General features: G+C 36.2%; 1 protein-coding gene across 1 annotated transcript in view; it reads right to left on the reverse strand.

Moving 5' to 3' along the window:
- Positions 1-16,127, reverse strand: part of LOC137026503 (ERC protein 2) — a 31,454-nt gene extending 15,327 nt beyond the window's left edge. Inside the window, exons 1-7 of the mRNA XM_067393855.1 lie at positions 16,014-16,127; positions 13,037-13,081; positions 11,654-11,809; positions 10,799-10,966; positions 8,391-8,558; positions 3,016-3,153; positions 2,559-2,649 (exon numbers count right to left, since the gene is read on the reverse strand). Of these exons, the coding sequence (XP_067249956.1) occupies positions 2,559-2,649; positions 3,016-3,153; positions 8,391-8,558; positions 10,799-10,966; positions 11,654-11,809; positions 13,037-13,081; positions 16,014-16,127 (880 nt within the window). The remainder of the gene's footprint in view (positions 1-2,558; positions 2,650-3,015; positions 3,154-8,390; positions 8,559-10,798; positions 10,967-11,653; positions 11,810-13,036; positions 13,082-16,013) is intronic.
- Between the last annotated feature and the right edge of the window lie 359 nt (positions 16,128-16,486).

A 16,486-nucleotide genomic window follows, 5' to 3' on the forward strand; every position in this document is an offset into this window, starting at 1 on the left:
TGGCAGATTATTTTGCTTGTTTTAAGGAAAAAAAGTACTCAATTTTGAAAACAAGAAAATAAATTGTACTTGTCAAGAAAATGCTTCTTGATTTAAGAACTTTAAGATATTTTGACTAAAAACAAGACAAAAATTCTAAGTAAGAACAGCATTTTTTGCAGTGTGTAATGTTGTTGGTTCACATAATAAAAAAATTATGAGTAATGAGTGGGTTGGCTACCATTTCAATAAAGAAAAGGCTTTAGATGTAGAACAAACGCAGACACCAATCAAAATTTAACAGGTATCAAAGACTTTTGTTTTTGCCAATAGTGATTTTCTTTGTTCTTAGTTTGAACATGATGTTACTCATAACTGCGACAAAGCAATAAATCTCTTCACTATAGAGAACAGTAGATATGCACAGAGGCCTGTGGGCTATATGTGATTATTTTCATTGGCTTTTGTTGATCAGTGCTTCAAGTGTGCTGAAACTGTTATTAGCGCTGTAAAGTCTCAGGATGTTTATGACTGCTCCTCTTGTGAAACTGCCACTACATGTGGCACAATGTCAAAAAGCAAGAAGGTATAATTTTCTTAGATTGATGTCTGTATACTCAAGAGAATATAAAAGAAACATTCACATAAACTTTGATTGCCTCAGCATGATAAACAATAAGGGATACAGGGGAGATGAGAACTCTTGGAATACAGTATTGCTGAAGCAATGCTAAGAATAAATGAAGGAATTATTAAGTTCACCAAGAGACTGTGATACTGAGGGGTCACTAAGAATGAATTGCACCCACGGACAGTATTATTTAATTGTACATATATGTTTTAGAACCCAATTCACAAAAGTAATTATGCAAATTAGGCCCAAAAATTGGGTGTGGATTTAGGATGCACCTAAAATTCTGCCATCTTTGCAGAGGGAGAAAACAGCCTGAAAAGTTATGGCAAAAAACATGAACATATCTCTTAATATCAGATAATATCTTGGATATACAGCAGATTTAGGCTAGCCTGCATGTGGTAAACCCATTGGCTAGTGTTCCCTTTTCACCACTGTTTTGATTTCATCAACGCATACGACATGGTTAAAACATATGAGCCACGGCCTGCCAGGCATTAGTGAGCTGAAAGATGGAATATGTGAGCAGAAAAGGTCAGCGTTGACTGTTCTAAGTTAAAGCAACTATACCCGTGCTGGCAAAATGAGTCCTTCAAAATGATGAATGATTTGTTGGAATCCAAAAAAAAAAAAAAAAAAAAAAATGTCTGAGTTACACCTGTTTGAAGTCAATAGAGTCAGCAAAGTCAATTTTGAGAAAAATCTTTTCTGAAGGTTCCAAAACAAAATTATCTAGCAACCATACCTTAAATCCCTGGTAATACCACCAGATTTGGCACAGACCAAGTCAAAATATATGTATATGTATATATATTTAACTCTTTTCCATGATTCCACAATTGTTTGATTAACATTAATGAAACAGACAACCTATATATTAAGACCTTCGGTACGTATCTAATATAATGTTACACATCAGATGTTTTTCCCCAACAGTTAACCAAATGTTCATTTAAGACATTACAGATAATGTTTGCATGAAAACTCACCAAGAAATACTGTAATTCTGTGCATATGTGTATCAGGATCGTGTGCTGTCTGAAAGCGTCTTTGTGTGCGTGCTTCGGATCGGTCAATCAGCTCGAGTAAGATTGTTTTGTTTACATCAGCATGAGTTTGAAAGTCACATTTCATTGGTTCAGACTCATGCTATCAAGAATTCGCTATGAATATTCACAAAGTCGAAATTCTGCGCTTTAAAACGATACCAAAGGAAGCGGCAGTTGTCCAGAAATGAGCAGAGAAAAATCCCATTTTTCATGGTCAAAGGAAAGGTACTCCTTTCCGGAAACGAACAAAAACTTTTAGATGTTTAATTGCTATTTAGAGCATTGGGATTTCTAGATGAGGGCTTAATAAACTCATTTTTGTGAAAACCTCAATTGCGAAATTTTTGCCTGTAGCTCAAATTAGCCAGTGCGCATTCCCACTCATTTTTCAAGCACGGGTCACATATGTCTTTTTTTTTTTTTACCCTAAAATATCAGTTTCAGAATCATTCTGATGGTATGCTGACTTCTAATAAGGTGAATGGCTTTTTTTTTTTTTTTTTTTTTATTACGTTACTAGGTTTCATTTACATGGTTTCTGATTATGTTCACCTGTGTCTTGTTTAGTTTCTCATTTTCTCTGTGTATTTATAGCCCTGTGTTTCAGTTCTTCTCTGCCTCCATGACCAAAAACTTTTAACATTTAACTGGATTGCAGGTGCTTAGCCAATACGATGCAGATTTTTGGACTAAAATTCTGAGAGTGATGCAACTCTTTAATGTCTTCATGTCACATGAAAACAACAAACACGTACATAATTACAACCAGGACCTGAACCACATGTTTGCGAGTGTCTGCTTGTGTCAAACACTGACATTCTAACAATGACATTCAGAAAGCTGCAAATAAACCTGCTGTGAACCAGAGAAGGTTTTCCTCTGACATTTCTACTCACATACCTCTTTTTCTGAAAGACGCTCTTGTAGGGAGGCAAGTTTGCTTTTCAGTTCCTTATTTTCATTCTTATGCATTTCTGCCTCTTCTATCTGTCACAAAAGATAAAATAATGGTTATTCATTTGCATACAGTGAATGTTTTGTTTTTTGGTCCACTTATAGATGGTGCACTTTCGTTTCATTGAAGGACAAATTGCAATTGCAGGTGTCTAATCCTTCTCCTGGAGGGACACCTTCCAACAAAGTTTAGCTCCAGTCTTATAATTAAACAAGTGAAACAGCTAATCAAGGCCTTCCGGATCTCTGGAAACGTCCAGGCAGTTTTGTCGGAGCTAAACTCTTCAGGTAAGTGTCCCACTGGGAGTAGCTGATGTTTAATTGTATGTGGTTACAACTGACATTAAATACATGAGCATGCTGATGCTCTTTCCTTGTACTTTCGCATATATTCAGCACCTTCTCAGAGAGAGCCTCTTCCAGTGTAATGAGAGCGGTGTCCGTGTTGCTGGAGTCGGCCTGCAGAGACGTCATTCTGTCCCCCAGACTGTCCAACTGTTTGTCCCTGTCCTTTAACTGTTCCTGCAGGTTCTCAGCCTGAGAGACAGGGAGATTTAATCACTGTTAACAATTCATCACCTCTGCCAAGTAATTCTGAAGCTAAATACATACATTATTACAAGTTTACCATTGTGAATCGGGCTAAGGTAAGGAGATAGTTTTGAACACTGGCTGGTTATGTACTCAAAATTGATTTTGGTTCATTTTTAAGAAGCATATTTAACAAGTTACTTTTCATTTTACTTTACATTTTGGTTGGTAACTCTGTCACTCTGATCATTGTCCTGCAGAGTTTAGCTCCAACTCTAATCAAACACACCTGAGAAATCGAACCAAAGTTTTCAGGATTACTTGAAAATTACAGGCAAGTGTGTTTCATTAGGGTTGGAGCTTAACGCAGAACAAACCCTCGGCTTCCCGAAAGCTGCAGCAGGAGAGGTGCGCTATTACTGTTTGATGTGAACAGACCAAGGTTTTTGGTCTCTTTTTTTTTTACTTTGAAGAAAATAACCCAAACCATATCTAATATCAATTAGGAGTGGAATCTTTTGAATTTTAACTTGAGGAAACTAAACTTAATTTACTGTGTTCATCCAAATGATTATTTGAAAGAAAAAACTTTTGGGAGTTAGTAAAACTCAAAAAAGCCCATGCAAAAAAAGTAAGAAAAAATAATGAGTTGAGAGTTTTTTTTGTTGTTTTTTTTTTTTTTTATTTTGTTTTTATACAGTGGATTGGAAAATAAAAAAAGTGAAAGAGGCTTTTGCTTAGAAAGCATTTCTCTTACCATGCCTAGATAAGTGTACAGCTCTGTGTATTAATGTATTCAGATCAAACGTTCGTCGAGTTCTGATTTACATGTGTCCATTGCAAACTGTCTCTGGGCAAGATATGGACCAGATTTACATGTGAATTTGATTGTAATTGAGAGCGTCTGTTGGATTGGAAGTGCGCAGCTGCATATGTGTGTGTTTAAACAAGACTTTCTCTGTGCGCCTCTAAACTGAGAACATTTGTGTTCTAAATTGAGACTGTTTGGCTACAATTACATATGCAGATACACCACTGAAACAGCCAAAGGATTCAAGATTATGACCGGTCTAAACTGCCTCAATTTGTACCGCGTCCTCTTGAAGTCACATTCAGAACTTTGAAGCATTTTTGAGATTACTCTACAAATGAAAGCCAGTGTAGATTTAGTCTGCTAAAAGTGATTGTGTAAATATTTTGCATCATATCATCTTAAAACCACCATCTATAAACCACGTTGTCACCAATATGCACTATAAGGTGAATATTTTGTGGACACCTCTGTTTTATTAGCAGGTTTCTTGATTCAGGTCAAGAGAGATGGAGATATAAGAAACCAGCTGTTGTGGGTCTACGCAGAAACTGGCCTTTATCCGTTCACTGTCTCAAGGCATGTTCATATTGGCAGTGATTTGTACACAGCAACTGGATATCGTTCATTTTTATTGAGAGTGGGCAATTTCTGGCAACCAGGGCAAGAGCCTGGGACATTTTACCTGCTGTTTTTATTATGCTTATATGCAACAGTCAGCATCTGCCGCTCCTTTCGCTTTGTTGTTTATGTATATTTTATGATTAAAGTTACTTTTAACATTCGCCTCCTTCTTCCCTGAACTGTTACAGTTCCGTTTGATCACTTAAATTCACATTATTTTATTTAATTCTAATGAAACAGCCACAAGTGCTGAATTAAAGGTGCCATCGAAGGTTTTTTTACAAGATGTAATATAAGTTTAAGGTGTCTGTGAAGTTTCAGCTCAAAATACCCCATAGATTTTTTTTAATTAATTATTTTAACTGCCTATTTTGGGGCATCATTAACTATGCACCGATTCAGGCTGCGGCCCCTTTAAATGCTCACGCTCTCTGCCCCCTCCTGAGCTCTCAACTCCTTCATTGCATAAACAAAGTTCACACAGCTAATATAACCCTCAAATGGATCTTTACAAAGTGTTCGTCATGCATACTGCATGCATACATCGGATTATGTGAGTATTGTATTTATTTGGATGTTTACATTTGATTCTGAATGAGTTTGATAGCGCTCCGTGGCTAAAGCTAACATTACACACTGTTGGAGAGATTTATAAAGAATGAAGTTGTGTTTATGAATTATACAGACTGCAAGTGTTTAAAAATGAAAATAGCAACGGCTCTTGTCTCCGTGAATACAGTAAGAAACAATGGTAACTTTAACCACATTTAACAGTACATTAGCAACATGCTAACAAAACTTTTAGAAAGACAATTTACAAATATCACTAAAAATATCATGATATCATGGATCATGTCAGTTATTATTGCTCCATCTGCCATTTTTCACTATTGTTCTTGCTTGCTTATCTAGTCTGATGATTCAGCTGTGCACAGATCCAGACGTTAATACTGCCTGCCCTTGTCTAATGCCTTGAACATGGGCTGGCATATGCAAATATTGGGGGCGTACATATTAATGATCCCGACTGTTACGTAACAGTCGCTGTTATGTTGAGATCCGCCTGTTCTTCGGAGGTCTTTTAAAGAAATGACATTCATATAAGAAGGAGGAAACAATGGAGTTTGAAACTCACTGTATGTCATTTCCATGTACTGAACTCTTGTTATTCAACTATGCCAAGATAAATTCAATTTTTAATTCTAAGGCACCTTTAAACAAAGAAAACAAGAGATTCAAAAAATAATACTTTACTGCGTTGAGCTATATAACAATGATTAGATTTCTGTCGATAAACGTATCCAAACAGTTGCTCACCTGTCTAATAAAACCTAAATATTAAAGCGTCTGTGGTGTTTCCATGGTTTCTACTGAAGGGTAACACAGATATGACATCATGATGACACGGGCCATTATACTGGTTAAAATTGCCGATTTCTCTGTATTTAAACATTGTTGGAAACATTTGGGATATTGTAAGTACACAAGTACACATTTCAATATACTGTGAAGACAGCAGATCAGCAATAGCATTAGATATGCTGCAATGCCATTTATCTGCCTGATACAGTATATCACTGATATATAGTTAGTCCTGCACATAGGGTTAACACGTGAGGGAGCGAGTCTCAACACAGCTCAAAAAGCATGTGTCAACTCGTCTAGCTTTCCACCTTGGCATCCTGATATCTGTTACACCATTCAGTGAATACAAAAGAAATCACAGGTCTCTCGTAAACATACTTAAAGGAGACCTATTATGCAAAATTCACTTTTATACGGTGTTTGAACACAGACGTGTGTAAACAACCCACATATAACGATAAAAATCTACCCACACTTTTTTTTATAATCCACATAAATCATAAACAGTCTCTCCAAACGAGTGTTTCCAGAAGCCCTGCCCACAATCTGCCCTATTAGCTTAGCTCCTCCCCTGAGTGAGCTGTACATAGACCGCCATGTTTATCTCCTCAACAGAGCATTTAACAGCAGCATTCAGAAATGCATTCATATTAAAGCTACTAAAGTTATTTAATCAGGAGCAGTGAGTTTCTTTTGTTGTTTGGTTCATATTAACAGCAGATACAGCAGTAGATACTGTATATTTTTTACGCTGCTGTCACTTTAATACACAGATCTAATATACACATGTGATTTCTTTACTTGCTGTTTATGTTCACAGACATAACCAACTGTGTTTATGTGAACTTTGTGTGTTTTTGACATAACCTTGTGTGTATTTGACAGTTTAAGCTTAATAAGATGTGAAAGAAAGATCACAGGACGCAGCATCTGACAGACTCAGAAAGTTTAGATTGTTATGACTTTGAAACACATGCAGATAATAAACTTTCATGATGATTAAAGGGATAGTTCACCCATAAATGAAAATTTGATGTTTATCTGCTTACCCCCAGTGCATCCAAGATGTAGAGGACTTTTTTTCTTCAGTCGAATGCAAATTATGATTTTTAACTGCAACCGCTGCCGTCTGTCAGTCAAATAATAGCAGTGATTGGGAACTTGAACAATAAGAGTCGAAAAAACTTCCATAGACAAATCCAAATTAAACCCTGTGGCTCGTGACGACACATTGATGTCCTAAGACACGAACGATCGGTTTGTGCGAGAAACCGAACAGTATTTATATAATTTTTACCTCTAATACACCACTATGTCCAACTGCGTTCAGCACTCGGTTAGTGAGGTCTGATCGCGCTCTGACAACGGAAATGATGTCTCGCGCTCATTGAAGTATAAGCACGAGACATCACTTCCATCACCAGAACGCGGTTTTTGACCTCACTAACAGGAAGCTGAACGAAGTTGGACATAGTGGTGTATTAGAGGTAAAAATGATATAAATAATGTTCGGTTTCTCACACAAACCGATCGTTTCGTGTCTTAGGACAGTAATGTGTCGTCACGAGCCGCAGGTTTTAATTTTGATTTGTCTAAGCAAGTTTTATTTACTGTTATAGTTGAAGTTCCCAATCACTGCTATTATTTGACTGACAGACGGCAGCGGTTGCAGTTAAAAATCATAATTTGCGTTCGACTGAAGAAAAAAATTCACCTACATCTTGGATGCACTGGGGGTAAGCAGATAAACATCAAATTTTCATTTTTGGGTGAACTATCCCTTTAAGAACTGCAATGTCACATGAACGTGACCGCGATAGAGATAATAATCAAAACCAAACAGATGTTTTGTTAGTTTTTGGCACAGTATTTGAGGCACAAGCACCCTCTTCTGGAATGGGGGTGGGGAGCAGCAGCTCATTTGCATTTAAAGACACATGCACAAAAACAACATGTTTTTCCTTCCACTCAAAAATGGTTTCAGAAATTATCTTGATTTTAAGCTGAAATTTCACAGACACATTCTGGGGACACCAGAGATTTATATTACATCTTGTAAGAAAGTGTGTGAAACATACTGCCATGGGGGCACAGATTCATTAATGGTCAGCTGATGCTGCAGGGGACGGTTTGAGAGGCAAACCCTGCTGATGTTGACCAGATATAAGTGATTTGATAAATATATGTTTTGTATAAATCACAACCACTGCTCCAACCCCAACAAACTAAACAAGCTAAGCAAGGTCTTCAGAGTTCGACAAGTTTGAGCTAAACTTATTGAAGAACGCTGCACTAGAAGGTAAGACATATTGCCAACAGCTGTATCGTTTGAGGCTGTTTACACACTTTGGTTTCTCTCTCGAATGAACCATGTAAAACTGCTTTTGTATGGAAAAATCTTTTGTCCTCATCAGTGTTAATTACATCTGAATGTCTTGTGTACCTTTTTCTGCAAGATCTTGATCTTCTTCTCCTTGACCTCCAGCATGTCCTTCAGGTCACATATCTCACTGTTCAGTGTTCCCTTCTCTTCTATGAGATCCTGGATCTGTTTGCTCTTCTTGTTTAGGAACGACTCTCTCTCCTCCAGACGCAGACGGAGAGCATCCACCTTCAGAGACAATTCAAAACTAACTATGGTAATCCTCAAAGCTGGCTTTTATGAGTGGGCTCTTTGCTGCTTCTTTATTTGTCACTATTTTATAAAAGTCAACAGGAATCATGGGGAGGGAAAGAGGAAGCGAGTGGAAACACGAAACTAACCAGATTCAAACATATTTTCTGTGACTTAATCTAAACTGAGAACTATTTAGTCCTAATAAGCAAATAACAATTCCTTTATTACAAGGCAATTAAACAATACTAATTGAGTTAATTGCGGTGACAATGAATGAAGAACTCACTATTGGTATATAGCGTACTAATAAATTAACAATGTAGAGACTACAAAATATTAACTATGAATTAAAATTAAACTAATAGTTTGTGCATGTTTTGTAAGTACTTTATTATTGTGTTACCAAAAAAGGCATCTAACTTTCTCATTCCCAGTTTCGTGAAGCTTGTAAAATAAGAACAGAAACACTATCCGTTATCCAGAACCCTTATCGCCCCAAACGTCAAATAAAATTGTCTTCCCAGAATTTTAATGTTGATTCTTATGACTATTTTTATTATTATATCATTAAAAAAGCAAGTCAGTGAATTCAAATTTGATTTTACTAGACAGTTGGAATGTGGTATAGAATGTAATAGAAATTATATTAAACAAATGCAATCTTAAAAATTAGATATTAAAACTTAATTTGGTAATTAGGCTTTTCAAAATCAGCAATCAATAAGCATTCTTATTATATATTCTAAATTAGGAGCAACAACAACATTAGGAGTCTTTAAAATAGCATAATAGGGGCACTTTAAGATGTTTACTGGTTATTTTGTAATGATAAAAGACTTATTCAAGTCTGATATATGGGCAGGGCGTGCAGGTTACAGCATTTCAGACTATTAAAAATGCAGTGAGATGTGAGAACTGAGGATTGGGTTACTCTTCACCTGAGAGGGACAGAATTCGATTCTATGTACATAGCTGCTACAAACAAAACACATCAGAAAACATATTTAGTGTCCAGTGAATAAATATATTTCATATGAGCTGTAAAGATGACATGCAGCTAATATGGCAAGCCGTTTTGACTTTTATCCATTCTCAGGATATGAATTCTTGATATCAACAATTCAATTTTCACTAGTTAAAAAGATAATTACATTTCCACTAGTAACAATGGCAATTTTTGATATCAGAAATTACATTTCCACTAGTAACAAAGTTAATTTTTGATATCAACAGTTCAATTTTCACTAGTTAAAATGCTAATATTTGATATCAAGAATTACATTTCCACTAGTAAAAACTAGAATTCTTGATATCTGTAATTGTATTTTCACTAGTGAAATGTCACCATAGGCTGCCATTCAAATTCAACTGTTGATATCAAGAACTGATTTCTTACTAGTTGAAATTCTAATTTCTCATATCAAAAATACAATTCTTACTAGTAAAAATGTGAATTTTTGATATCAATAATTCAGTTGTCACTAGTTGAAATGTCAGTTCTTGATATCAACAACTGAATTGCTACTAGTAACAGTTCATTTTTGATATCAATAATTTGATTGTCACTAGTGACAATGTTAGTTTCTGATATCATGAATGTGATTGTTACTAGTAAGAAAGCCATTTTAGATATCTGAAATTATGTTGATATCAGAAATACATTTTCAGATATCAAAAATGAACATTTTTACTAGTAGCAATTCAATTGTTTATATCAAGAACTGACGTTTCAACTAGTGACAATTGAATTCTTGATATCAAAAATTTGCATTTTACTAGTAGCAATGTAATTATTGATATCAAAAATTACGATTTTTACTAGTAAGAATTGTATTTCTGATATGTGAAATTGGAATTTCAACTAGTAAGAACTCAATTCTTGATATCAACAGTTGAATTTGAATGGCAGCCTATGGTGACATTTCACTAGTGAAAATAAAAATACAGATATCAAGAATTCTAGTTTTTACTAGTGGAAATTCAAATGTTGATATCAAGAATTAAGATTGTTACTAGTGGAAATGTAATTCCTGATATCAACAACTGAATTGTTCATATCAAGAAGTAACATTGTTACTATGGAAATGTAATTCCATATCAAGAATTCATATCCTGAGATGTGAATAAAAGTCAAAACGGCTTGCCATAAGCTAAAGGGCAAGTTGAAGATTTTGACATCAAGATAACAAGGTAACATCACACTTAAATGCATAACATGTGTAATTGTAACTGACCTCTGTCTGAAGGACACAAGCTCTATGTTCTTTGGCCGTGAGAGATTCCTTCAGGACCTCTATGTGCTGTTTGCAGTCTGAGTTTTGATTGGTCAGTGCGTCAAGCTTCGTTTGCAGTGTCATCGACTCAGACTCTTTCTTTACTACTTCCTGTTTCAGCAGATCAATCTGAGACATTGAGACAGAGAAAGCAAACATGATTAGTAAAAAACATTTCGAATGAGAGAAAATTAATTAACTAGAGAGATGAAATGCTGAATTGTATTCTGCAGCTTGTTGTCATAGCCATTGAAATAGGAGGACATCTGTAATGCCCTGCAGTGTTTAAAAATATATCAGACTCATAGTTTTTGTATATGACTTCACCATATAAATAAATTAAACCCCATTCTGTTTCTGCATCCACCCATCACCAACAAAAGGAACAAAAATGGCTGTACTATGAAGCCAAATACTTCTTGGATTTTATCATAGACCATTTTACTGAAAACACTGAGGAGAAGATCATTGGTAATGTCACTGAATTTCCAGAATTGTTTTGACCCCCTTAAAAAATCTCATACAGAAATGATAAAGTTGGTTTTCCAGGTAAAAACTAATTTCCTCATTCTTTTGAGGACATGTGAGTGAGTGGCTCACAGCTCCTTGATGTAGTTGATGTAGTTTCCTAATGACCTTTTCACTCATGACATTCTTACTCTCACCTAAAGTGATCAATATTATGTCCAAATTAATTTGGTGCCACCTTGAGACCCACAATATTCTGGTGCCCCATGTATTCGCCAGCACTGCTATTCCGTGAAAAACCATGCAGCATATGTGAAAGTACCCATCTCTCCATCAGTCCATTCTAACCTTGTTCTTCATGAACTTTGAGTGGTTCTTATAGACTTCCATCTGTTTGAATTCTTCACCCCGGCCATCTGTGTGCAAAAGGCCATTTGTCTTCATTGTCTGGATCTCGTCCTCCAGGTCTCGAATATTGCGCTCCAGTGATGCAAGTTTGGTGTCCTGTGTGGGAGATGTGATGCACAAAAAGCCACTTATGTGATGTTATCCATCTATTTGGGTCTGTAAGGCCTTGAATCTTCCAACTTTATGTTTTTGTTATTAGTATCTGTTCCAGGTTCAATGAACTTTAAGGTTTAATTCACCCAAAAATGAAAATTATCCCATGATTTACTCACTCTCAAGCCATCCTAGGTGTATATGACTTTCTTCTCTCAGCCAAACATAATATATTAATAAATACGTTGGCTCTTCCAAGCTTTATAATGGGAGTGAATGGCACTCATCCATCCATCATAAATATAATCCATATGACTCCATAGAGGCCTTTTGAAGAGAATATTTAAAACTATAATCACTAGCATTTGGTAATGGCTGTATGCAAATCGAGTTCTGGCAGAAGAGTGACCTCTGATCCGACGTATGACAAACTGATGAACGTGGAAGCTCAGAGGAGAGAGCAAAACAAAACACCGGTCACGAATTAGAAGTCTAAAACGAGAAAATTTAAAGAGAAATGTGGGAGTATTTTAAGAGAAGAGGAGATTGAATTTGTTGCACAGCCCCGATTGTTTGAACCGCAAGAGGCGTCTAAGATTACGATACTCCTACATCCTGTGCCGGGTCAGAGGTCACTCTTCCGCCAGAACTAGGCCTACGTACGGCGGTTACCGGAAGCTAGTTTATAAAGTCATAAACATGGATATTTTTTTCTTACAAAAACCCATCGCTTCAGAAGTTCTTTATTCACCCCCTGGAGTCGTATGGATCACTTTTATGATGGATTGGGCTTCAAAATCTCGGGTACATTCACTACCATTATAAAGCTTGGAAGAGCCAGGATATTTTAACATAACTCAGGTTGTGTTTGGCTGAAAGAAGAAAGTCATAAACACCTAGGATGGCTTGAGGGTGAGTAAATCATTTTTGGGTGAACTAACCCGTTAAACTCTTTCCACAACATGCTGTTTATTACCACAGATGACGCGTTCAGCTCATCTGTCAGTTTAAGATCACAATAAATGAGGTTTGCTATGAGTACAATGGCACAACATGTTCAGGAATGTGTAAAGCATACGTGCAGCTCATATTTTATTCTAAGCATGTGTGTTATTTGAGCTGTACAGTTGTCTAGATCATTTTTTGTTTTTATTTCAGGTTGGATTACTTTTCAAATATGATGTCCATGACAATAATCTTGAAAGATGAAAATGTTCAGTCTGACTGTACCTTCCATATGAAATCAGGCTCATAACACAAAGCCGGCGATGTTCTCTGAAACACATGACATATCGGCACACTTTAATAAGAATGCATATGAAGTAACATACACAGGGACAATCATAAAAGATGACACTAGAATTTACATTTATGCATTTGGCAGACGCTGCTTTTATCCAAAGTGACTTACATTGCAATATACTATACATTTGTACCGGAGTATGTGCAATCCCTGGGATCGAACCCATGACCTTGGCATTGCTTGTGCCATGCTCTAACCACTGAGCTAAATAACTAAGTATAATAACTAAGTATAAAAAAGTATAAATAACTAAAGTTGGAATGAATAAAACTTATTAAATCAGTATCTTGTTTGACTTTGAAGAAATTCCTGTAATTGTTGGTTATGTGACGTCCATAGTGGAGCAAACGGTGCAGCAAAGCAGTCGGTGCATCCACTGGACCGGACAGTGGTGAGCATGTTTGTGTTCTCAGGGGTGTGTCTCAATCCATTCCCTAGGCCATGAATCACTATATCATGTGCACAAATTCAGATACTTGTGATTTGCTACACATTGAGACACTGTTGACTCTATTTCCAGCAACATTAGGGTGACCATATGTGCCATTTTCCCAGGACACGTCCTGTCCAGGATTTCTAAGTTGCATAAAATGTAATTTTGGTTTTGTTTTAATACTTGCGGAAGGTAAGGATTAAAAAAATATTTTACCAATAGCGTGCATTAGAAGGCTGGATCTTCAGAGAACGGTCAAAGCATTGCAAATACGACAACATTTTAATGCATTTTATGAAGACTGTCAATAAGAACAGTGCCTTGCACAGACCTCTGTGTAGAAATCGCGTTCAGGGGGCACATCGATATGACCACTTTCACGATTAAAGAGGCAAGGGCTCAAGCCATTTTAGGCAATTTACAAATCCTGGAGATGACGCGTCCTGGGAAAATGGCACATATGGTCAGCCTAGGCAACATGGCAATGTATGTGTGCCGTAAATTTATCACTGTTATTTATCATCAGCAGCTGGACTGACATTCTGACATTATTTAATATATAGTTAAATATCCCTGCAATAGAGTTTTCTCTCAGAATTAATCATTAGAAGTGATCTGATGTCTTTCGTAAAGCACCCATTTGTCCATCCGTGCCCATGTTGCTTCAACTTTTCTCAATATTTTTGTTAATAAAGAACATAATGGGGATCGTTCAGACATATTCCTCTATGATGCATTCATTTGCTGATTGCTCTGTCAGTCTGTAAGTATTTGCGTTAAGTTGATGATCAGTACAGTTGAGGATTTGCTGACTTCGCAGGCTGTTTTCTTTTTTTACACCAAAAAGGGCTACAGGTAAATAAAACATAAAAAGTAAATAACAAAACAATAAATTAATTAAAAACAACCTTGACTTTAAATGGTCCTAAGTTTACATGAAGGCTGATGAAGTAAAAGAGTGTTGGCAGAACAGAGAGAACGTGAAGAAGTGTATGGTCTAAAATCACAAAGATACGCTGCTGTCCCATGTAATGCTTTGGTCCCACTTTATGTTAAGTGGCCTTAAATACTATGTAGGAAATAGGCCTATAGTTGGACAAGTCAGAAACATCACAACCAGACTTCATAGGGACTGGTGTAATGGCAGCTTGTTCTCCTTGTCTTGTTTTCATATTTAATTCTGTGTTTGAAGGATTGCAGATGTAGGCAATGTTTGACTGCAATGTCTTGATGCATGTATGTCCCAAGTTCTTAGTCATTATATGTATATTTTTTTAAATAAATGTTATCATTTAAGGTGTAAAGAGATTAATGGCTCCCCTAAGATGTATTCCAGTTCAAGTGATCATGGAATTTCAATCAATGACATGGTTTGATGTTGACGAATTCCATGTTTTCCAAAAGGATTAATTTCAATCATTTTCTCTCTCTCTCAGCCCTGGTTAGGAGAAGCTGGTGGAAACTTGTGGAATTTTCTCATCACAGTATTTTTGGCATCCCCTGGTGGTCACCACTCGACTCGGCTATTATTATTATTATTTCCTAGTGAGCTTTCTATAGGATCAGTGTTGAATTTTTCAGTGTAGTTCGGAGAGTTTGAGCTTTTAATTTTTGGCATGCATAAATTCCTGTAAAGTTTCCAATTGGATCAATGAGTTCACAAATTGTTAACTGTGGTGTCGTCTTTTTTTTACTGACATATTTTAGGAATCATCACAAATTAGGTATCATTCAAAAGCTTAAACACTAAAAATTCATCCTGTGAAAAGTTTTATAATCAAATCTTTTTCTAAACTTGAGAAAACACAAATGGTTGGAAAGGTTTAAGACTTCAGGTTTCATATTTGGTGTCTGTTTTCTGATAGAATTGATATTGTGACAGAAATGTATTAATTTGTCACAGGAGAAAGCATAAAAATCAATCAATCAATTAATCAATCAATGGAGTGTTTGTCAACCAGTGGCTGTTTTTGGTACAGAGCCTAAAACAAAATCTCACACAAACCCCAATTTTTTTATATTAACTTCAAATTTGGTTAGACACTCTTTTTTAGAGTCAAAATTATTTTCTAAAATATATATTTTGAATGATTAATTCAGTACAGCTGCTTTACTGTAAACTTCTATAAGTTCTATAACTACATTTTCATTTTATTTTATGAATTGCTTTCGCTTCAGCAATAATCTGCTGGGTGTCTTAAAAAGGGTCTCAGTTCTGTATTCCAGAGCATTAATGAATTACAACCATTTAAGTTTGGATTACAATTAACAGGTTTAGGTTTATTGCATACAAAGAAATGCATTGCAATAACTGGTTAAAGCATGAATGGCAAAAGAGACAGATTTGAATTTCTTTCATTCAAATTCAGCTGTATTTATTGTGCTACTTTACCTTACCTTGTTCCTCGATCTGGGCATTTTGCATGTTATATTCAGTGTGAAGAGGCAAGTGTAGGTGTTACAGATCTCACCTTCACGCTGATGACAGTGTTCAGGACTTTAGTCTGGGTGGCTTCTGTTAGATGGTTTCTCCCGTGTAACTCCTGCGGAGGAACTCGATAGAAACAGGGATGTCTGCTCGTCATTCTCTGTTTTTCTATGGCGTTCTTACACTGACCTGAAGATGACGTCCTCTTGTGTTTATAACAGTACTTTTTGTGATGTTTTGATAGCTAAGCTACATGTATGTGTTTGTTCTTCGTTTCTTTCTGTCTAGGTTTTTGTGCAGGTCATCGCTGAGCAATTGTGCTACAGGTCTCTGCCTCTATCTATTATTCATTGAATTTTCTTTTCCTTTTATGGCTTCCTTCCCTCTAAAATGTGATCTGGCTCTCACAATGGCACAGTCAGCTGGTAAACGCTCTCAGGCAGCCGTTATCAATAATTCATGCACAGTGTTTTCCTGTAAGTAACTTTGCAAGTACAGGTCAACTTAGTAGTCTGT

The sequence above is a fragment of the Chanodichthys erythropterus genome, chromosome 9, assembly GCF_024489055.1.
Source record: "Chanodichthys erythropterus isolate Z2021 chromosome 9, ASM2448905v1, whole genome shotgun sequence".
NCBI lineage: Eukaryota > Metazoa > Chordata > Actinopteri > Cypriniformes > Xenocyprididae > Chanodichthys > Chanodichthys erythropterus.